Source organism: Pyxicephalus adspersus, chromosome 4 (assembly GCF_032062135.1).
Source record: "Pyxicephalus adspersus chromosome 4, UCB_Pads_2.0, whole genome shotgun sequence".
NCBI classification, from domain to species: Eukaryota; Metazoa; Chordata; class Amphibia; order Anura; family Pyxicephalidae; genus Pyxicephalus; species Pyxicephalus adspersus.
Genome location: NC_092861.1, coordinates 89,896,980 through 89,921,726, shown reverse-complemented (window position 1 = coordinate 89,921,726; position 24,747 = coordinate 89,896,980). Strand labels below are relative to the sequence as shown.

Below are 24,747 nucleotides of genomic sequence, written 5' to 3'. Positions count from 1 at the left end.
CATTAACACTTTAACATGATCAATTATTAAATAGAAACAGAGGTGGCAACCCTGTTTTACAAAAATGCATATCCTGTGGTAGATAAAATAGTATGCTTAGTTTACTTATGTTTAGTGGTGAGCCAAGTGTTCAATTCGTTAGATCCTGCTGCTTACTAAGCCCCCAGTAATATACTAAGCAGCAGCTTGTGGTGCTGATCATGTAAACTTTTCCTACATGCCACTGAAATGTACTGATAATATATGAGGGGAGGTAAAAGGTGCATTACTGGGTGACATTCTCAATCAGATACTACCAATATTGTAGCAGTATGTTGCTGGTGGAGGCAGATTACTCTTTATTTCCTTGCTTGTGTTTCGTTGCTAGTATGGTTCTTGATAAAAGTGCTTCTTCAAAGTTCCATGCATGCTACTGCAATATCATTTATATCTCGAACTTTAAAAAAAATTTTTTTTTCACAAATTACATTGTTTGAAGAATAATACAAGAATAAGACACAGCATTCCATTGGAATCAATATTTAATCACTTATTTTTATATGCCCACCATTGCACAACAGGACAAAACCAACAATTCTTACAATACATTAGCAACAAATTTAAAGTAATAAAACTTGTATAAAACACAAAAGTAACATTTAAAATCTATCACTAAAAGATGTGTCAGTAAACATACACATATAATAATAAATAAGAATAGGAAGAAATGTGATGTATTTGGAAGATGCTCTGTCCATAAAGGGTCAGGGTTTGACTTCTGCAGGGATGATGTCAATGCCCATTATTAGGAGGATGCACTGACAAAGATAGCAGAATCCAGGACCACATCACAAAATATCTGCTTTGTCAGGAAAGTAAAACACTACATGAAACAGTCAGTGGGAGTAAATGTGTCAACCCCACAAGCCAAGACCATGTAAACATTTTATAGTGAGCGTATAAGACCAATCACTCATTCAAGCTTAAACTGTCTGTCCGACTGATGGCCCGTCGGAGCAGCACCTGAGTCTCCTCTGTCTGCTGCCGCACTTGCTCAAGCTGTTCCTTCAGCGGACTTTGACTTATTGCCACTGAAAACTCTGGATCTGCAAAAAAAAAAAAAAAGTTTACTTCAGGAAAAATAAAGGAAAGTGAGAAAGATGTGTGGTGTACACCATCCCACTGCTTGTTCTCTCTCTCACCCTCTCTTTTTATATTATATATATATATATATATTCAAAAAAGGCTTCCCTGTATGCATTTCTGGTGTGCAAATCAAGGCTAGAGGGCATGTATTTGGGCGAAATGCCTGAATAACCAAAGCTTGCCTACTTTCTTGAAGAAGCAACCTCAGCTTTAAAACTTCAAAACACATAATTTCCTTGACCTCTTCTAAGGAGTTGTATCAATATTTCTTGCCTTACCTGGAGACAACCTAAGTTTTTATATGCTAGAAATACTACATTCTGTGACATGTTACACTATTTGGCATTTTTTGTATTGATTTTACTGGGGAACAATTTTGAACAAATTTTTTGTTGACTTGGGCTTATTTACACTGAAATAGGTATGCTAAATCTGAAAGTGCAGTTAATTTTCTTAACCGCCTATATTATTGCAATTACTGTAGCGTGGATTTGTATTGGCTCTTTATTTATATGCAAGACCGTGTGGTCAGAGGTTGTCTGCTGCTCTACGTAGTGAATAAGTAAAATGTATTTTTCTACTTACACACGTATTTCCTTTCGGGTCATGTCTGGCTTTGCTGTTTCTCGCTGTAAGTGATTAAACAACCCTGATTCATTTTGTTATATCTGTGGCAGCCTCACCATTCCCAGTCTAAGGGCAAACATCAGCACATTTGTAGAGCAATACTTGGCATACAGTGAGTCGAGGGTTTACATATGTGGTCAAAGGGAACACGTGATAAGGATGCCATTTGGTATACTATGGTTTGTAGGAGATCATTTCAGTGAATGTTACTTTTGCACACATTTTGTAAACTACCCTTTCTTGAGGAACATGATTATGGTGATGAACTAGGTGACAACAATAATGAGGAGTTTGAAATTGAAGAGGACTCTGATCAGGGATTTGATCAGCATGAGTTGAGTGAATTGGGACTATCGAAGAAGGCTTCAGAACTTCTAGCTTCATGACTGCGTGAGAAAAACTTACTTGAAAAAGGAACAAAGGTATAGTACTTTTGAACCAAGCAAATTGCATTTCTGCAGTACTTTAGAACTGACAGTGGCTTTGTGTATTGCCATAACATACCTAGTTTATTAGAGGAATTGTGAATTCCACTCTATAACTCAACTGAATGTCGACTATTCATCGATAGCTCAAAGCGGAGCTTAAAGTGTGTCCTCCTTCACAATGGCAATATATTTGGGTCAGTCCCAATTGGCCATTCAGTTTCTCCTTGTGAAGAATATGCACACATAAAGAGAATCATAGAGTTGTTACAATATCTCCAACACAATTGGGTCATCTGTGTTGTCCTTAAAATAGTATGCTTCCTTCTTGGTCAGCAACACTGATACATCCCTATTGTATCCCTGTTATCTGTGCATGTCTGACAGCAGAACTCGTGAGAGGCATTGGGTGGAAAGAAATTGGCCTCCAAGATCTGCCCTAAAACCAGGTGATCCAAACATTCTACATGAGCCACTTGTTGATGGAAAAAATAATATATTCCTGCTTCTACACCTGAAACTGGGTCTGATGAAGCAGTTCGTTAAAGCTTTGGAAACTGAAGGAGACTGTTTCAAGTTATGGCATTTCCTAGCCTGTCATTGGAAAAAATAAAGGCCGGTGTGTTTGATGGTCCACAGATTAGGGAGCTCATCAGAGATGAACATTTCATCAGGACAATGTCAGAAGTCGAAAAGAATGCTTGGTTATCATTCAAAGCCATTGTCAAGGACTTTCTTGGAAACACATGAGCAAATAATTACTCAGAAATTGTTCTTGGAGAGCTACAAAATGCTTGGTTGCAATATGAGCATCAAGGTGCATTTTCTACATAGCCATCTTTCTAACTTCCCGGAAAACCTTGGTGCAGTCAGTGATGAGCAAGGTGAACGATTCCACCAAGATTTAAAGGTCATGGAAGAACAGTATCAGGGTAGATGGGATGTACATATGATGGCTGACTATTGTTGGAGCATCCGGCGGGATTGTCCTAACACTGAACACTCCAAGAAAATAAACAGTACATTCAAGTTATTTCATTTTATGTAAAAATTTGTATATTTTTGACAAAAATGGAGTACCCCGTATCGCAAAAACCCGAAATGACTGGGGTGTAAGATCTAACTCAACAAAAAATGTGTTCCCCAGTGTTATCAATAAAGTAGTCTCTTTCTTATTCCATCATTGATCACAAAATATACTAATTGGGCGATTTAAAAGAAAGAAATCCCCCTTTCTTTTTTAGTTATTTAAATTTCCTTTATGGGCACAGCCTATTCTTCATATCCATAATTTGGATTTATTTGAATTTATACTGCTGAAAAAACCATCAAACAAATAACTTTACCTTCACTTAACAAGCACAGTGTGGCTATTCCCATCTGCTGAAACCTTAGCTCAGGGTGGGTAAGGAAACACATGAGGTAGGCATGTACGTCCTTCATGAAAGGTTTTAAATATACAGCGATTCTTCCTGTAAGAAGAAAGAACATATATTAATAAAATGAAGTCATTCTTTGCGTTTTGTCATTAACTCTCAAATACAAACGCTAATTTTTAGGACGTATCACGCTAGCTCCCATTAAATGGTCGGGGGAGTGATAGGAAAGGGGTATTATGTACAACTCACCCCCTGGGTAAGACATAGGGAACTAGTTTGTGATTGGTCTAAGCCAGCATTTGTCAAACTTTAAGTCATAGGGGGTCTCAACTGCAGCCCCTTACATCATTATTAAGTCCGCCATAATGTCCAGTACATCTTATACTGCCGATGACGGTCTGTGGTCATAGCACAGGGAACGGCCAGAGACTATGACCAAGCTACAGCTGTGGTTTAAAACTAAAGGCATGGTCTGGGACACCCAGTCTTTCAGGAGACTTCTGGTGATCACTGCTATCCAGTCCCTGGATTGTTCCTCTACTAGCTGCTGGAGTCATTACTTGCTATTTAAAATGATTGAAAATAGGACTGGCTTTCTTCCCACCATAATACCAATTTATATTGAATTATTCAACATTGACATGAATAATAATAAAGAATAAATTTGACAGCATACTGAGGTAAAAGGATGAAATAAAGTACTCTAAATATCAGCCTTTTAATATTTCGCTTTTAATATCAGTATAAAAAATTAAAGCATGTACTGGCTTTTAGGTGCTTAATTTATTAGTAAAATTTTCAGCAATTAGGAAAGGCAGAAATTGACAGTAAAGTTGTAAGCTGACTGTAAGGCTATAGTTAGATTTGGTGCATCAACACAAATGGGTGAAGCTAGTTTCCACTAAAAATGACAATATCCGATTTGTTTTGGAAAAAAGAGGTATTAAGTGCATCCTTACATTGAATGTTCAGCAAAATGCATGAGAGCTAATAGGAAATTAAATGTTGCCTAAGTTACACTCATTATAGCAAACCATTGTTGCTTATCCCTGTTATCTCCTATGCCTTTTTTCATGCACGTCGGCATTTAATTAGAACACCAATTTCCTCACCTCCTCTCACATTTCTCATTTAACACGAGGTCTGATAACCCTCCAAGCTTACTAAGTGGGTAGATGACTAGGAAGTAAAGGAGAAGCATTGGCATCCAGGAGATTATATATACATATGGGCATCATTCCAGTACATTACCAGAAGGAGACAGATTTTTGATAACTGCGGCAGCTTCGTAGGCGAGTTCCTTGTATTCTAAGTATCCAGACATTCTCACCAAACACTTAAGAAAAGCTTTATCCTTCCTCTGAATCAAATTCTCCCGAGCATAGTCTACAAAGTGAAAAAAGAATAAGGATACAAGTTTTAGGTTTTTTTTCTACATTCAAAATGTACCAACCCCATTCTATGTTACATAAAACAGAAACTATGATTGTATTATAAACTCCAAAATAACCAATAATGCTATGACTTGTTATGCACCATAAAAACATGACAGTGAAAAGTGTAAATAAATAAGTCATTAAACATTAGTGACAATTTTTTTCTGACAATTTGAATCTATTTCTGATGATGGACTTTATAACTGACCTGTAGGTTTAGTGGTCAGCGCCAACCTCTTATACAATAATCAGAAGTTGTGCAGACTGGTTAGTATGCTTTTTCGGCATATGCAATACATTTTCTCCGGCTTTCATTTAGATCAGCCTTTCTCAACCTTTTTACTCCAAAATAGGTCTCATGGAACCCCTGCTATATCTGAGTAATGCGGATCAATTGGAATAAAGCTCCTAAATTGATGGTCAGTGGGATAATTGTCCCTCCTTACAATGGTAGTTAGAATGACACCTTTACAGACAGCCAAAACAAATATTGATGCCCTGGAACTAAAGAACCACAGGTCAAGGAACCCCCAGCAACCTTTGGAGAAATCCTAGGGCTGCACAAAACCCTGGTTAAGAATGGATGATAAAGACAATCTCAAAAATTAGAGATGCCCAACTGCTTTTTGACTTCAGTAAAACTTTTTTCTAGCATTGCTTCAGCATTGAGAAATTAGTTCCATTGGTTAGGGAGAAGCAATTAGTTGACATTTAACAGGATAAAATGATCTCTAGGACATTAATTTGTTTCATTTTGGAGGAGACATTAATCTGTAATCTTAATCTCGGCTGTAAGGACACACATACAGGTTATGTTCCAATACACAAGTAACTTTAGATTACCACACAAAGGGGGGGGAAATGAGCATGACTGCTTCGTGTGATTGCACTGTAGACAACGTAATGTGAAAATTGGGTAACTGTAATGTTGACATCCTACCATATTGAGCCAGCTCAGCAATGCATGCTGCCAAAAACTGCAGAGATTCTTCTTCATTATTAGGATCCAGAAGTGCCAGTAGTAATTCCTCAAAGCATTGACTTTGTACAATGAGCTAATATGACAAAACAAAAGAATTCTCATGACTATTACTACCTGCTTTATTACATCAGAACATAAACTCTTCAATTCAGGACCCAGCAGACTGAATACCAAATCTGATCCTGCTCACTCGTGAGCCACCCAACTCTTTCTTGTCTGGTGGTTGCCAGGTGTAAAGCCACCCTTTAATGAATAGCCAATAGGAAAGTTATTAATAAATAAACAGAGTGACCTTCTGTTTTAAGCATAGCTGCAGTGTTTCCTAGATTGTAATCCCAGTTTGTTGATTGGTTTCACTTGTTGTCTAAAACTTGCTTTTTACCTTAGGTGTATATTCATATTATACAATGGAAGAGCTGTGTAACCCTTTCACCAACCTCATTTCTCAATAGATGGTATCTGCTAGACCCCTTCCACAAACATTTCATCAGGCAATTAAACGGAAGATGCCACCAATGTTTTCTTTGCATAAGCAGCACCACTTTTTATTCTTTGGAGTTGACAATGAAAAACAGCTCATCTATCTACGTAATGTCTTGCAGCAAAGTCATTTTGACAAACATGCATAAGAATGTTTTCACAGGAATCGCCCTGTTGTGCTTTTCCCAGCAGATATGTACCTCAATGTTCTTTGCTTGGCACAGATTCTGGATGGTGCAGGCCACATGGATCACAACCACGTGGTTTGCTCGCTCTGTCTGCATCAACATGGCTAAATACTGAAGCATATCTTCACTCAGCAAGGCATCCTGAGAAATAAACCAGATATAAATGTATTCTGTCAGTGTAGAGCAAACAATATACTTCCTAAATTAAAGAAGAAAAAAAAAAAAAAAAAAGAGAGAGAGAGACAAGCTTGCCAAACTCTGCATGAAAGTTCAGACAATATTTATTGTTAAAACTAGGAGCTGCACCCAAACAGTCTTCAACGTAATCTCACCAAATAGTAAGCTTGATCATGACACAATATTCGTTGATGTACATAAATCATTTTGTTCTGTCAACTATAAAACATTTTATAAGGTAATGCAAATCAGGGCAAACAAGCAGGCACATGCTGCAGTAGTATATCGCTATGTGGATATTTTCGGGGTAAAGATAGGGCTACCGCTCAGTGTGTATGTAAAAAGGTCAGAAATCAAGGTTTGGTAGGAAATAATCTCACTTTCCTTTTACAAAAATAGTAATCATCATAGCATAGATTTTTTGCATTGTTCAAAAGATTACAAAAAATAGTCTCAAAGACGTGTGCACATATAATAAAAACCGGGAAACCAATGTCATGTTTCTATGATTCATTTTCATATATCAGCAAATAACTTGACTTTTATCTAGTAGGGAGAAATACATTTAATGACTTAAAGGGGAACCCTTCCTGAAAGACTGTATATATGATATCTCCTTCTGGGCTAAATTAAAAAATAAAAACAATTTTAGCAGTTGAGGTCAACAAAGGCAAGGAACAAAACCAAATGCAGCAAGGCACGACATTCTTACCAAGTTTCCAGAATGGTGAGACATGGTGCAGAGAAGAGTAATGGAAGCTTGTCGGACATCTCTACTGCTAGAATTGAGCAGGCAGAGAACCAGAGGCACGATGTCTGTGGCAAAGAGGTGAGTCCGAACTTCCTCTTAAAATGAAAATACAAAGACTTTAGTGAAACTAACCAGGACCATCATTTCACAGACTATCCTGAAAATTAAAAAAATACACAATTTTATATAGATGTGCCATATTTCAATCTCTCACATATTAATATTACTAAACTTGTCCACTCTATGGCTCAAAGACTAACAAAGAGCACATGACAGATACTGTACATTCTTTAACCTCCCTAGTGGTCTAATTCCGTGCATATTTCCATTCAAAAAGTACTACAATTATTTGCATGGAAATGTATTTTTCATTGTAGGCTGTAATTCTTAGGCATAACTCACTGATATTCAATACATTTTATAAGAAACTTTAAATAACAAAACACAAAAATCTGTTAAAAACTAAAAAAAAATATTTTAAATATGTAATGCAAGAGTACAGTACCATGTATAATATATATATTATAATTTTATATATATTATTTGAATATTTCTTTGTATTGGACTCAGTACAGCTATTATATACCAATACAAAACTATTTGAATTTCCCACCGATCTGGCTGCCGGTACCGACTCATTACCGATGCATTAGCCGCCTGGAGATCGAGGAGGAGGGACCAGCAGGGCGACGGGGGACAACAACGGAGCAAGGCAAGTTTTTTTTTTTAAGTTTAAAGCTACCCCGAGTGTGACTGAGATGATCGCTAATTGCGGGTAAAATCCACCCCGAGTCACTCTCAGAAATACTGCTAGGGGGGTTAAAGATTACTGTTTGCTGTACAGTATTACAGGCTCCTCTACAGTCAAATTGCTTAGTCTGCTTTCACTGCACACTGTAGGCTGTCACAAGTAAGGCTGGGTACTCATGTGCAATAATTGTCGTTGGAAAGGATCTTTCATGACTACACAATGCATTCAATTTCTTTACGATCATTTGTCATCCATGGATCCCTCGGGACGGATCCATAAACGGTGAATGAGCGCTGTACACACAACAGATTCTCATCTGATATCAGCCCTGAGGCAATTATCGGACAAGAATCATCTGATGTGTGTACGTAGCCTTGGTATGTGACAATAAAAATGTTTTGATTTCTTTTTGGTCTATAAAATATTAAATAAAAAATATATAGAAACACCTTACAGGTTACTTTAAACAAAGCCACAGCATATGAGAAAAAAGGTAATTGGTAAAAAGCAATGAACAAATCTCTTACCACTTGAAGCTAGGTTATTTAAACAAAGACACGCCTGACTCGAGACCTGGGTAAAACAGAGAAAAAACAGGTTTATGCCATGGAACAGATTTTCTGTTTATGACCATGAAGAGTCAATAACATACAGAGTTCAACCACTCCTCTGTGTAAACGGAAAATTTAAAGTGGAACTAAACTCTTGTAGGAGTGGGTTAATTTTTTTTTTACCATAATTAACAAGTATGCATAGAATAGTTGCCAATAATGCCACACACCTCCCTTTGTCTAAGCATCCTTCCGTGAGGACAGGTCCGGAATCCTGTCACTGCTGCATACCCCAAAGCTGCCATTAGGATCTATTCTTGGAAGTGCTGAGAGTAAATCTAAGCCCTACACTGCATGGCACCAAGTAGTGTAAACAATTAACAGAAAGCTACCAGGAGTGGGGGGTAATATGGGAAAAGCAGGGGGGGGGGGGGGGCAAAGAGGTCTTTGCATATTGCTACTGTCAAAAAATGTCTACCTCCTGGCCTCTTTGTGTAATTAAATAGAACGAAACAAGGACATAGGCAGCTGCTTGAAATTCACTAGCATCACTAGTAATAGTAAGAGCCACTATCATCCAGAAGAATAGAAAAGAAAAGGACATAATCAAGAAATAAAGAAAAGAGAGCCATGCCACAAGTCAAGCATATGCCAGAAAGTCAAGCTGTCCTGACCTCTCTTCTCAGGATTGTACCAAACTCAAGGAAAACATAATAATAGAATGTTGCAAGAGTTATTGATCCCACAAGGCACAGATCTCCTGATCCTGGTCTATTCAGCCTATCAGGCTATTAAAAGTTCCACTAATTGGACATCTTTCATTCATTAGTATAAAGCCAATTAAGTAGGAGGTAAATCTCATAGAGAAAGCACAGATGCTTTGTCTATTTAACAATCATGTAGGAATAGATAGTTGTTAATCAGAGATCGGGGTGATTGATCTGGCATTATTGATGGCAGCTTCTATATTTCTATGCCCACAAAATGCCTTTCATGTAAATAATAAAAATCTCTATAAATAAAGGAAATAATATCACCTTCTGCACAGAGGAAGACATCAGAGAGACCAGCATTCGGAGTAGGAATTTGTCACCGATGGCTAGCATAACTTTATGATGTTCTGGAGTTGCGGCAATGTTACCCAGGGAGGCACAGCTGTAGTACTGCAGGAGAGAGGAAAAAAAGTAATATTATTCTTTAATAGGTGACATACAGTGAGATCTGTATCTTAATGACAGTCAATTACCGTGGTAATAGTTATTATTACAGTGTTTACCTTACAGTAAATTTTAATGTGATGGTAATTGTTACATGCCTGCCATTTCATCCTTTTTTCACTAAACTAAATTCACAGATCCATAGGTTAGTCACTCAATGGAGGATATATTAGGTCATTTCAACACTTGCCTAACAACTTTTTTTTACAAGGTTTTGTACATGAGAAGAAGCAGAACTATTTCAAGGCAAAGCAGGGAGAACAGAATGTGTATGGAATTGTCAAACATGGCTGTCTATATACACGATTACAGGTTTTATTTAAACATTGGGCCTGATTTTTTATAGTTCTCCACGATTGGAAACAAACCTGGGAGATCCAGCAAACCTGGAATGGATCTTGTCCAAGTTTGAAAGCATATACTATGTAGTAGCACATTATTTTTAAGAAATCCATTCAAAGTTTGCTGGTTTACTCTTGATAGTCTTATCTTCTATAGTCTCTAATATCTTTATTAAATCAGTTTAATGCCAGGATATTTGGTAATACCTAAACTTTTCCTTGAATTATTGTCTTTATAAACATATGCATTCTGCATTTATATATGTTTATCTAATTTCCCACTATACACAATGTACAGGTAGTCCCCCGGTTAAGGACATCTGACATACGGACGACTCCTAGATACGAACGGGCTTCTCCGCTCCCTGGTGTGCAAGACAGAGGAAGGCTTGGAAGGGGGTGGTTTGCATGACTTGCAGAGGAAATCTTTTGCTAAACACAACTGAGGTTGTGGGTGATCTTAGGGGGGTGAGCTCTCTGCAAACTCTTTAATAACACAGCTTGCTCCAGAAATTGATGAATGTCTAGGCTCCATAAAGTTTTTTTTTTTTTTTTTGGGGGATTAACGCACAGTGAGGATTTTATACAGTAACTGAAACCACACTGCCTGATATTATGTAGAGACATCTGTCCTTATTGCATTTATTAAAATAATGAACTATTAAATAATGTATTTATTTGAATAATGTAAAATAATGGATATTCAGTATTGCAGATCTGTGGCTTCTGTAATGATATTTGTCACTGTCTTGTCACTCCCATTCTGATCACTTACCTTTGCATATTCCAAAATCATGCCAGAAAATCTTAATCTTACTATGTGTCCTAAAGTGAACCCCATCTCCCCTCATAAAAATGTCAAACAGATAACTTAGATACCAATTAGGAACATTCCATGTACTTAAGCCTAAAAACCTTCAAAAAGCTTAAACCTAAATTGTCTTGTAAATTCCCATCGGCAATTACCAGAACAGATAAATCCTCTATTAACTAGTCATACAGTCATTGTCTTTCCATCCTAACAACTGCTCAATCATATGTCAAAAATCCAAAAACAATGCTGAATTTGTCTGCAACTATTCATTCAGAAGGCGTCAACTGCTACTGTGAAAACAATCACTCTAAACTCGTTGGACCAGAAATTGCACGCATTTTTGCTTCCTTTATGTTATAATCAAATAAATTAAAACTTGTGGTTCACAGGTCTTGTAATCTGCTCTATGCTCCTTAACCCATCAAACTGTTTGCATTGCAATAATGTAGAATAGAAGTAGGAAGGACTGTTGTGGCTACAAGACCCCTATTCTTTGGGTTTAGTAGTACCTACCGGACCATTTGAATTTTCTTTACCATTCTGGCTGCAGTGGAGGTCACAGGGCTGAGGGATGCAAAGTGTACAGCAGTTGCTGTATTCAATTTAGGGCCCCGACTAATGTCACGCACTGAGATCCTGGCAGCTCAAACTATACTATTGACAGCAGCTATGCTGGCAAAAAAGGATCTAAAAAACAAAGTCTGTACATAGAAAGTACCATATTCTCATGTCATCAGCAAGGCCACAAAAATGGTCACTCACTATATACAACCATTATTATACGGGATAATAACTGCTTTCAATGTTGTTTAAAAATTCTTGATTATGAATATTTACTTCATACTTAGATATTGTTATGGAAATAAAATATATTATTTAGGATGTGGCAGGACTAATTACTTTATCTGTGTTTTGATTCTAATCCCTTATTATGTCAACATGCTTAGTACAAAGGAGCCTAGCCTACAAAAAGCACAATTCTGATTTATGAGTTCTCAACAGCTTTTACCATTCTATAATTAGGTGTATTTACATGCACACCCATGATCTTCGCTTCCTGAAACAGCAATTCCGGTGCCAAGATGACATTAAGGATTGGGATGGAGCATAGGAGGATGTATTTTCAGTTCTGGTTGCTACCCACTGTGCCAATGACAAGACTCCTATTATTCTAAACAATAACCTCTACTTTCTACCACTCCATCACTCTATCAAGCCCCCATCATCAGGCTTCCAGACCTCCCATACCATGCACCATACGTGCTGACGTCAGGAGACTCTAACCTGTGTATATGGACAGCACAGTGGCTCAGAGGTTAGCAGCGCCAGGTCCCAGGTTCGAAACTCGGCCTGGACACTGTCTGCATGGAGTTTGCAGGTTTTCCCTGTGCTTGTGTGGGTTTCCTCCGGGTACTCCAGTTTCCACCCACATCACAAAAAAACATGCAGTTAGGTTATTTGGCCACCCCCCCAAAATTGACCTTAGACAGTATTAAAGACATATGACTGAGGTAGGGACATTAGATTGTGAGCTCCTTTGAGCGACAGCTAGTGACATGACTATGGACTTGTACAGTGCTGTATAATATGATGGTGCTATATAAATACTGTGTAATAATAATAATATTAATAATAATAATAACCCATTACATCTTTTGACTTTGTCAGGGGCCATAATAATACTACTGCTATAGCCCTTTCCTTTCATGGTGATTGTAACAATCCCTGTAACAATCCCTGTACACATTCACCTAGAAAGTTCAACTTTTTTCAAGTTTTGACCTAGCCAGCCTTCACTGCCTGTTATATGTTTGTATTCTGAACACAAAAACTTTCTGAAATGATAATAGTATTTAACAGAAAGTGAATATAAACAGTACACTTTACATGGTCTTCTGGTATAGCCAACTAAACTCAATTTTTTTTTTTGCTGTGACAACATCAGCAATGACATACAGACTATCTGCTCCCCAACACAGACATAAACAGAGAAGGAGGCTGACGAGGGAGCTTTTACTGTGGGTACTTTAAATCATACAACATAGTGATTTGGGGCATATGTTTTAAGATGATTGTTATGTTTTTTTGTGTTTAAATATCTTTCCCATCCTATAGCACAATTGTGTCTATCTCAGTGACACTCAATGACTGTAAACAAAAGTCTGCATACTAAGGAGTCACACCTTCATATTTCTGTGACTGGAACAAATAAACATTAACTACTTGCACTACACCATGCACACTACTTATGATATGATTATGATAGGAATCTCACACAGGAGTTGGCTGGTAGTCAGATTTAATATATATACATTATATTAAAATTTACGATATTGGAAAAAACAGAATTAGTGTAATGCAATTTATCTGTTAGTCAGACAGAGAAGAGGATTGTGGCAGGTCTTAGCTGGGTTAAGGTTTCTTGAGCATAAGAAGGCCTTACCATGGCTGGTGAGACATCCCCTCCCTAAAGCAATAAACAGTTTGTCCTGAGGACGGTTGTGTTATGTCTGCACAAACCATCATTCTTGAATCTTTGTACAGTTTGTATGTAACAATATACTGTCACTTGATCTGGCCATTTATAATTTCTCTACATAAACCAGCTAGTTGTCCAGGTAAATACTGATCAGGCAGGTAAGAAGACTTGTCCCAGTAATTACTGTCCTCAAGCTGGCTGCTCTAGTTTTCCCTATTTACTACAGAAAATGTTTGTAGAAAGGGAAAAAGGCAAATCTTCTAATTAAAGCGGCCCTAGGTCACAAAGACACAAAGTATCAGCTGACATAAAAAGTGTTAGTGTAACGGTCATGTGGTTTCTTTAAAACACAAACAATCTTTCCATTCACGTAGATTTAATATGCCAATTTCATACCTGGATTTCTGCATCAGCTGACTGCAGGAGCATGGTCAGGACTGGCAAAGCTCCTTCCCGGCACAAAATACTCTTTATGCGCTCTGCAATCAAATTTTCAGTCATTACTTAAGGCATAAGTAATATCTGCAGAAGATTTATTCACTGTTCAGTAGTTTGGATGGTGAAGGTTTAGATGTGTCTATCTAATAAGAATACGCTTACCACTAAAACTGACCACAAAAAAAAAAAAAAAAAACTTTATGGAGCCTAGACATTCATTAACTTCTGGAGTAGGCTGGGGAGAACACTCATTACCGATATATATAAAAAAAAAAAAAAAAAAACACACACACACACACACACACACACACACACCTATATTAAAAAAACTATAAAAAAAAGAGAAATTTCAGATTGTATAGATCAATTGTAAATGAAAGATTCCTCTTCATTCACTTATGATCAGCTTGATAACTATTATTCATGGATTCATGGAACTTTCTTTGACTATTCAATTAAAGTAAGGTGCATCTTTGCACAACATAAAAGCTAGGAAACTTATGAATAGTAACCTGATCGAGTTAGATTTAGAATAGCCCCAACAGCATTCTGTTGAACTCTGGGATCATAAGACTTTGCCAGAGTCAGAAGAGGAAGGATCCCTCCAGCAATACCAATGGCTTCCCGATTTGAATCTGAAAAACAAGATGTACATTGAACATTGATTTACTAAATTATATGCAATTTGAACATAGTTACATTTATATTTTTATGCTACTACTTCCTTTTAATTCAGTGTGTAAAAGTTAAGGAAAACATAGAAAATAAAAAAAAATGGTAGGAAAATATTTAAATGGAATATGGTGTCTGTAGTGCTCACCAGAGATGGCCAAGGTCATGAGGCATGCGCAGGAGTTACACTGTACAGCAGAATCCCCAGACTCTAGCAGCTCCAGTATTGGCTCCAGCAATCCCACTTGGATAACAAGCTCCTTGTTCACTGTATACAAAACAAAAAACAAAAAGGTAAACAGGTTTAATGATAATCAATAAATGTACCTACAAAGCCTAGTTATTTAAAGTTCTTACTGTCACACTAAATTTGTTCTACATAAGCTTTCATGTTAAAGTGCAATATTAAAGCAGAGTGACTGTATTTGAAGCCTGTGTTCCCAATCAGGACAATGATACTGCCCGAATCACAGTAGTAATACCAAATAGTTTTTGTAAGAAGAATCACGATATCAAGGAATAAAAAGGTTACAGTACTAAAAGATGCCAATGTTCGCAATGCCATGTATGCCAAATATATTGCAGTTTAGTAGACCATACACTACACTTTGGCCTTTATTGAATTCCTGCAGAAATCCATTATTGCCACACAGGTTGGACGTCACATGTCTGCCTTTGTTCATGTCCATTACAGGGTCCAGGGGAATAAGTAGTTTACAGCCAAAAGATAAGGAAGTTTGTGCATTATTTTCAACACATGGGAAGTGACAAGGACACTGCTTTTCTGGCAAGATCAACACAAAGCTTCCGTTTTAGGTTTAGTTATATTTAACATCCTTTGTCATCACTGCATTAGCATAATGCTCACGTTTAAAAAACTGTGCTATTTACAGATGTGAGTGGGTGAAGGTTGCATATACAGTGATCTCTATCTGTAATCCACAATATGTGGCAGCAGCACCGATGCATGCATTTTTCACTGGATTACATCAGCACCTATACACATGGCCCCAACTGAATAGTTATAAAAGCAGGTTGGGTTTTATAGCAAATGGATTTTTGTGCAGCCTCCACCTGTCTAACAAGTACATCTAGATCACAAGACTAGCTAAATTAGATCACAAATCTTACCAACCAAGTTAAGGCTTTGTTCCCACCAGAGAAAAATGACTTAACATGACAGAAGCGTATTTTGTTTCTGAAACATTACATTTAAAAAAACTTGAATAGCAACAGTCAATCAAGAATGCAGCATGTAGGACATTTATCATCACGAAAAAGCCAGAAACCTAATGATAGAAATATCTGTGTACTGGGAAATGAAGAAAAACTAAATGCACTTGGCATGAGCAAATTCCCACCTACTGTATATATTTCAACTGTTATTAAAAAAGACCTATATTGTCAACAAACTTTATCCTTCAAACACTCAGCACAGTTGGAAATTATGAATCACTTACAGGTATTCTGCAGCTGGTCCACTAGAATGAGCTTCTAGAAGAAGGCTGCCATAATAATGGAAGCACAAACTGTGAGGCTACACTGGCTGTTCTCGAGCAAGCTTCTATAGAACCCCAGGGTTACTTCAGTGGTTGCAGTGAATGACTGACCTCCCATATGATCATACCTGCATAGTTCTTGTGCTAACACCACCTGGCAGAGCCAGCAGCACTACACCAATCTTTAGCGTGGCAATCACACCGTACTGTAAAATGGAAGTTCTTCCAGCCTAACAAAGACCTAATAGCCATTTTTCCAACCGACACTGAATAAATTGGTTTTAGCAGGAGTTCCCTGAGACCTGGAAATAATTTATTTTGGGGTAAAAAAAAGGTTGAAAAAAATTAGGATGAACAAAAAAAGCTGACTAGGCACTGTCACATGTGTGGAAGTACTCCACAGTCTATATGAAAATATATGCCAGGGAACATTTGTAGTAGAGACTGCTTTGTTACAGCAGTATTTGCTAATATTGGACAACCAAATCAGATTTAACTACTACTACTACTAATAAGACCCAGTAGTATCTGTAAGCTGAAGGGAGCAGATGAGAATGTAAGCTGATGTTACATTTTCTACAGATAAGAAACCACATACTTTTTATTTCAGATTTATTACTATGTCCACTTACAATTTCCTTCGAGAAGAAAATTCACAAGAGACAAGGAAGACATCTGTTGGACCTCCAGGTCAGAGGACTGTAGCAAGGGTTGATATGGCTCCAAGAACTCTGCTGGCAGCTGTGTATTCACTGATGTGATAAACAATAAAATGTGAAAATTAAGGTTTAATATCACCCCATGTTAGAAATGTTTAGTATACAAAGATATTTCATCAGTCATAGTGAGTGCAAAGGGTAATCTACGGAATTCTAATTAATACAATGTCAAAACACTAAACCAAACTACCTAATCCCACCCTCAGCGTCAATACATCTCAATACTATGCTCCATGTTCAGAAATTGCTATATACACAATTAAGTACTAGATCAATTTTGTGGCAATGTACATTAGAGAATATAAAAAAGTATCAGAACACATACTCTGTTGGCTCATATGCAAATAGTATAGGGCAGCAGAATGTTGTAAGTCTGTATTTTCTGAGAAGGCCAAGATCATCAATGCATCCAAAGTCTCTTTTCCTATAGGTGACTCGTTTAAACCTTAAAAACAAAAAGAGTTTACAAAAACATCATTATAATGTGTTTAAAAGATTGCTAAAAATCCTTAAAAGTAAATGTACAGTATATTGCTTTTCCATATTTCATATCTGTTAGGTGCCAGTGTCTTGTATTCTACATAACAATAAATTGATTGGAGGATGGACACATCAGTCTGCAGAAATAGTGAACAAGTGCAGATCTAGTGCTAGGCTTACTTAATATACAACATTGCATTAACTATATACACTGAATCATGGATTCTGCATGTAAAACAAACAAAATACAGTCAATAAGATTTCCAGCAGTGTTTTGTAAATACAAGAACATACTAATATCATAACATAAATAATATATTCAAACATTGGAATGTGCTGTTTACAGGTGGCATTGCAACAGTTTCCTAGTTACATTAAGTATCACCTAACAAACTGTTTATATAGATTAAAGTTTGCCAGGTAATGTGAGTGGTTTGGAAGGAGATGGCAGAGTCTCAGTATGTGTCTCAATTTGTTCTTTTTTCAGTCTTTTCCAGGTTCTGTTGTTAAAAGTCCATCATACCTGCCCAGTATCTGTCACCCATAGACATAACAGAATGCTCGCTAGATTTGTGAAATATTTTCATGTGCAATCTTTTACATTTATTATCTTTCTCTAAAGAACAAAATAATCTTATAACATGTAAGAATATACATTTTCAAGGGTGCCAGATATCAAAATGATGCTTTAGGTACAGAAAATACCTAAAATACCATATGGTCATACAACAGACATAAAAATAGACAAGTGAAAACAGCACTTGTCTAAAACCCGGTGAAAAAATTCAAGTATTCAGATGTCACAGTGACGTCCATTGGTGAAAAATATGATTGAGACAAAAGAACAGATGTTAACTAAATGAAAAGGATCAAATGTGCAAAAACGCCCATATAACTAAACACATTTTTTTTTGTTCTTTTTATGCGAGTTTGGTGTTTGGCTTTTGCAAAGAACAACACTTTGTATTAGGCATTACTCCCATGACAGAACCAATATTACCCCACAGAGGTCACAGGTATCACAAAATAGGTACAGACTAAACAATTCTAAACCAGGGAAAGTTTCTAGCTAAACTACACAAAAGTTCACATGCAATAATTAATGCTAGGCATTCACTACTGAACTATCATAATCATTGGTATCTGAAGAAAACCAGTGAATGTGACTAATAAATATGACTACTAGGAGCCAGCCCTGACCTACAAAATAGAAAGCAGAACTCCCAAGTAAATACTGCAAAATAGAACGGAGCAATCCATTAAGAGATACAAGAACAAAACCAACTTTTGCTTCAAAATTCACCTTCAATCCGCAGGTTTCTTCACATTTTTTCTGCCTCTGGATGTTCTCAGACTGTTACAAAGACTGAACTGTATTTACTTTGTCATTCCCTTGTTTATGGAGTTTTGACTTAACATATAGTGTTTCATCCCTAACTGACTTGGGTTCACAGTACCAGATCCTGAGCGAAGGATACTCAAAAATGACACCTAGACAAACTCACCATTACATTACACAAAGGGGACTGATATATATGGGCAGAGTTTTATTTCAGTGATTCTTTGTTGTTATATGTCTGCACTGAATGTGTGGGCACATAACAATGTAGTATAAACTGAAAAAAATAGACAATGGCTACATTACATGCCCCTGGATTTCATGGGAGAGTGTAGCCACCCTCCAAACAGGTGCCCTGGGGGAATGTTACATTTACTTTTCAAGTATTCATATAGAAGGTTGGATCACATACATAGCATATTAGAGGGCTGGAGAACGTCAGGGAAGTGAACTTTTTATTCCCACAATTAGGAGTGCACAAATCTTAAGCTACATACACACTTCCAATTATTATCGTTGGAAAACGAACGACGAACGTTCCTGCACGATATATATGAACGATCGTATAGCACCAATCCTGCACATAGAGTTAACGACACGATTGTTCGTAGATATTGTACACACAATAGATACGATCGTTTAAGCGATAGAGGAACTATGTGCACGACAGGAAAGTGAACGGACGTTCGTTCATCACGCATGCTCTGACCATGGACGATCAACGAACGACCGTACACACGAACGATGTTCAACGATCGTCGTCCAATCCGATCCGTCGGTCCGGTCGTTCGTTTCCAGCGACTTTCCTCGTTCGTCGGCGTCGTTGGTTACTTTTTTACGAACGATTTTTTGCCCAATCGATCGTTCGTCGTTCGATTGGAACGATAAAAATTGGAAGTGTGTACGCACCTTTAGGGAAAAGAAAAAGCCAAGTCAGTTTCTGTGTCAGGCATCAGAAGAACAGTGTCCTTCAAAGTAAATGATGCTTACATTCTTACAGATATATTTGATACCAGCACACAAGACAAATATGCCAAAGCAGCAGTACTGCACATTTAGGATTTTACATTGTTTGTATTCAAGCCTTTATCTTTCTTTGGAGAGTTGTAAAGCCAGGGAAATACAGACACTGCACAGTACTGATATGTTAGTATATCAATGTTATGGTATAGGTTTAGGAGAACAGAACTTTAAAAGTCACAAAACAGGCAAATGTTCCATTGTGTGTTCCTCTTTCTGCTGTAATAATCATCTCATCAAACATAACATTACTATAAAACATACAAACACACAAAAAGAAATGTAATACATTATAGAAAACTTTGCACATGCACACAAAACTAATAACTTTTAAAACAATCCCATTTATTAATAATGGACACTCAAATGCTGATAGCAACACTGGAAGACTTCAAGGGGTATTATAGGCTGGATTCACATAATTTTGTGGTATTTAGGATGCGTTCACGAGTGCATGGTGTTGTAATTTTTAATGCATTGTCTTAATATGTGAAGCCAAACACTATTTTTCATTCTTTGATATGTGTTGCAGTGCATTGTAATGGTTTGCGCTGCATTTAAATGCAATGTGTTCAATTGCCATTATAAACCAACACAATGGTGTGAACTAAGTCATATGAAAATCAAATCAGTTTAGTGTAGGTGGTGTAAAATGGCTTCATTGGACTCAAATCACCATATGACGCACATTACGGACTGTGATAAGAATAATAAACTGCCTCTTGTTGTAAAACCATTTCTTAACCCTGCCGCAGACAACTAGGATTGTGCAATTGTGTGTTATTCTACTTTTCAAACAGGTTACTAATCATAGATATATGGGCAGCACTGTGGCTCAGGGGTTAGCACTCTTGCATTTGCAGCTCTGGATCCCAGGTTATAACGATGCCTGGCATCGTCTTCCCCTGGCAATGCCAGCAGGGCATCTGTGTAACCCGGCGATGCCTGGTCGGCTTCTGTGTCCCCGGCGTGTGAACGCGTGCGAGCGAAAAATTTAAATACTAAGTATTTTTAAATGTACCGCTTTTACATTAAAAAATACTTAATATCCATACCGCCAGGGAGGTTAAAGTTCTCCATTACTGGTGAAAAAACACTTTCTTCAGTGAACCAAGTGATCCAGGAAACCAGTAATGGATCTGGTTCAGGATTGAGACCCAATCTAGGTTTACCAATGAAAGTGTATCCACTCCGGTCTTGAAGAGCTTTAATAAACCGGGCCAAATGTTTTTTTCAATCTCCTCCTGTACAATTTTAGTAAACCCTTGTGAGTTGTATCCTCAGGTTCCTGTTCTTTGCTGACAAGGGTGGCAATCAGTGTGGTCTCCTGCTACTGCAACCCATCTGCTACAAGGTTTGGTATGTTGGGTGTTCAGAGAACTCTGCTTGGTTGTATAGAGTGTTTTTTTTTCAGTTCCTGCTCCCTTTTTATCAGCTCAAACCACCTTGACCGTTCTCCTCTGACCTCTTGACATTAACAAGGCATTTTCGCTCTGAGGACTGCATCATTCTGGATATTTCCTTTTTTCAGGCCATTTTCTGTAAACCTTGTTGTGTGTAAAAATCCCAGCTGATCAGCAGTTTTTGGAATACTCAGACCAGCCTGCCATGCACCAACAACCATACCACATGCAAACCACCTAAATCACCTTTCTTCCCAATGCTGATCAGTTGTAATTGCAGCAGGTCATCATGACAATTTCTATATGAATAAATGTTTTGAGTTACTGCCATGTGATTGGATAATTAACAAGGAATCGTACCAGAATGGCCAATAAGTAAAGAATGTATGAATATAGTTTATATGAATATAAAAATAATACCATTTCTTTGATATAAAATACAGAGCATTTACTGACACAGATATAACACAACCATATGAATCTAGTTAAAACTAAACAAATACATCTCAGTCTTTTCCAGGGGAAACTCAATGTAAAAACAAGTCTATAGGTAAAAGGTCATCAGAGTCTATTATCTGCTTCTAGTAATAAAGATTACCATGTGGAACAGCTAAACATTCACTTAGCGACCAATATAAATCAGTTATCCCAGCGTACAATGATATGAATCCTAACATGAATAGTCAGACGCGGTAACCTAACAATTTACACAATGACACCTGCCATTTAGACAAGAAGGAGATTTATCACTATTGATTTGTGAAGTTTGTGACCATCTGCTTCAAAATTCATTCAAAACCACCTCTACATCTGTGTATTTTAAGCTCAATAGGAAGCCGGTTTCTGAAGCATGTATGCCTCTTTATTTCTGCAAAAATGGCCGTGGTAGCTTTTAATTCTGGATCATCTCAATGAACAGCCAGCCATCTTAATGTGAAGTACAGCACTGCATGTAAATGATAGGATGACGGCATAATTATACCAATATAAAAACACCTAGCACCATGCACTGACAAAGAAAGGTAAAATATATTTCACTCATGTGAATGATTGATCTAAGGACAAAGCTACTGGAAAATGACATCTGTAAAAAGGTCAGCTGCTTCCTACAAATCTAAGCAACAGCAGATGTTTAGGTCTATTTATAGCAGCCATTCTGCAAACTATTACTGAAAACAAAATGCACAAAGAAAATGAAATATTCAGAGTATTTAATAAAACTTTCATGTATGGTATACAGCAAGACATGCCGCCTATTAAAGGTGCCAGCCAGATTTGTCCACTACAATAATGTCACTGCATACATCTGACTGTTCCATCAAAAACAAAATGAAATATTATAATAGGACTAATCCATAGTTCAAGTAGTGACCTAGAGAGAATTATATACAGGTACTAATTTAAAATTGATTTATATTATTGTATTAAGTATTGAAGTCTATTTAATAATTAATGGCTTTAAAAAATGTATTTTGTTAGCTCTCTAATAAGATTGTCCACACCTGTGAGGGGGCATTTCCCTGGCATCCATGGTGCAGAGGGTGATGTCATCGTACGCCAATGAGATACCAGGGAATGCTGAGAACTTTCCAAAAAGATGATGTACAGCATTGGGAGCGTCTTCTGCAAGATTTGGAAAATTCTACAATCCCGGGATCTCAGCAGAAGGAAGATGATGTCATCCTTGCCAAGGTGAAGGAAAGGTGAGGATCTAACCTTTTCTTTAGCCTACCTGGTGTTTTGTCATTTTTTCTTGGTTTGATTTAGCAAGATGGGGTTAGAGGAGAATTGGATATCATACATCACATGTTAGGTGCTAGGTCCACTTGGACACAAGTTGCAAAGTTAGGCATTAGGCTGTTCTATGCAAAACACAAAGACACCAATGACAGCATCCTCATTTCACACAGGAAATCAGCTGTGTTTCTACAAACTATAACTGCTCTCCTGCTACCACTGTCACTAATAAAGAGAAATCATGCACTGAAGATTCTTCAATCACAAACACTTCTAAGATTTTTTTTCTGCCCCCCCCCCCCCATGCTATTATTGGTTCCTCCCACCAGCTTCTGTCATTACAAACTGCAGTAGTGATGGATCAGTGGATCACCTCACTTAGATCTGCAGGTGGGACAAGAATTTGACACTTTCTAAAAAATTCTGCAACTTCTCTTCACTATAGAAGATACCAGGAAAGTGGAGTATCAAAGTTCTTTTTGCAGGGCCACTTTCAAAATATAATTTCAGAGATCTTTCTTCATCATGTCCAATAAAAAAAAATAATTTTAAGGACCACAGTCTGCAGGTGATACTGACTGTGCTGGTGAATATATATATATAGATTATTCAATTGCAGAATAACAAAATAATACAACTATAAATAACATAATAAAAGATTACTGGATTTACAGCAGCATGGCCCTATATATTTTAGCAATCTTGAATGATCACACAAGTTTGCATTATTGTGGTAAATTGCCTGATCCTCTGACCCCCCAATCATCTGACCCCCTGTACACTACAAGGCTGTGTGTGTGGTCAGATAGAAGGCAGCTGAGGAAACACGTGTGGGGAGAACACAATCCCATCCCCCTCCAGGATGCATTCCCCATGCTGATCAGTCCTAGCTCCCTCTCGGGCTTCCCATGGGATGAAGCCAATGGTTCTGATGATCAGATCCAAGGATCAATGAAGGTCACGTGTAGATGAGCTGAGGATCCAGCTGGACTTACCGGACTCCATGTGATTCAGGAATTCCTGTGCTGCCTGCTTCTCATGGTTCTGTAGCACAGGGTCATACAGCTGCCGGACCTTGGAGCCCTTTTGGTTCCAGCAGCAGCATTCGCTGAGCACGGCTATGCCCTCCTTGATGTGCTCCCCTATCCGGGATGACAGCCTGCGGACAAAGTTGACAAAGTCTTGGATGAGCTGGGCGCACTTATCACACAGGCGGCCCATGTCTGCTCGGTGAGCGCTCTCCGGGCTGCTGTCAATGTGAATGTAGCCGAGGCTGCTGTTATTGTACGGGAATGGGCGGGCTCACAAGCCCATAGCATGAATCCTGCCGTGTAGTCGGCTCTCCGTACATCTCCTGTGATGGAGCCGCAGACAAAGAAATGAAGTCACCGAATCCCTCTGCAGAATCCCTGTGTGAGGTAATGCCTGGCCCCGCCCCTCACACAATGCCGTGCGCCTATTGGCTGGAGGATGGCCAGGTTGGGCAGTACCAGAACCGGCTCTTCCAGTCCAGCCATGAGGAAGACACCTCACCACCATAACAATAATAATATTAATATTATGGTGTCCCTGCAGACTCTGTCTTACTCTATCCACTGCCAGAGTTCCCTGTCCATTGTGTCTCAGTTCTGTAGTGATAAGACCTACCTAAACTCAGAAATTTCCCTCTACATAAAAGGCTAGACTCCTTCATGTAAGGTAATCATTCTGTTGTTGT

General features: G+C 37.8%; 1 protein-coding gene across 1 annotated transcript; it reads right to left on the bottom strand.

The window, feature by feature from the left end:
* Positions 1-503: 503 nt before the first annotated feature.
* Positions 504-24,438, bottom strand: LOC140328973 (uncharacterized). The gene is made up of 14 exons (XM_072408944.1): positions 24,026-24,438; positions 17,377-17,496; positions 16,965-17,084; positions 14,982-15,101; positions 14,674-14,796; positions 14,120-14,202; positions 9,910-10,035; positions 8,849-8,894; positions 7,532-7,665; positions 6,655-6,783; positions 5,933-6,047; positions 4,808-4,942; positions 3,524-3,649; positions 504-1,085 (listed from the first exon to the last, which is right to left on the bottom strand). The coding sequence occupies exons 1-14, from the start codon at positions 24,249-24,251 to the stop codon at positions 949-951; spliced, it is 1,740 nt and encodes a 579-aa protein (XP_072265045.1). The 5' UTR covers positions 24,252-24,438; the 3' UTR covers positions 504-948.
* Positions 24,439-24,747: the final 309 nt, after the last annotated feature.

Excerpts from the sequence above, each read along its gene's own strand:
- LOC140328973 (XM_072408944.1), bottom strand. The coding sequence starts at position 24,251 with ATGGGCCGCCTGTGTGATAAGTGCGCCCAGCTCATCCAAGACTTTGTC. Across the intron at positions 10,036-14,119 it reads CAGCTGATGCAGAAATCCAG|TACTACAGCTGTGCCTCCCT; the intron begins GTATGAAATTGG and ends TCTCTCCTGCAG. Across the intron at positions 3,650-4,807 it reads CAAAAATCTGTCTCCTTCTG|GAAGAATCGCTGTATATTTA; the intron begins GTAATGTACTGG and ends TTCTTCTTACAG.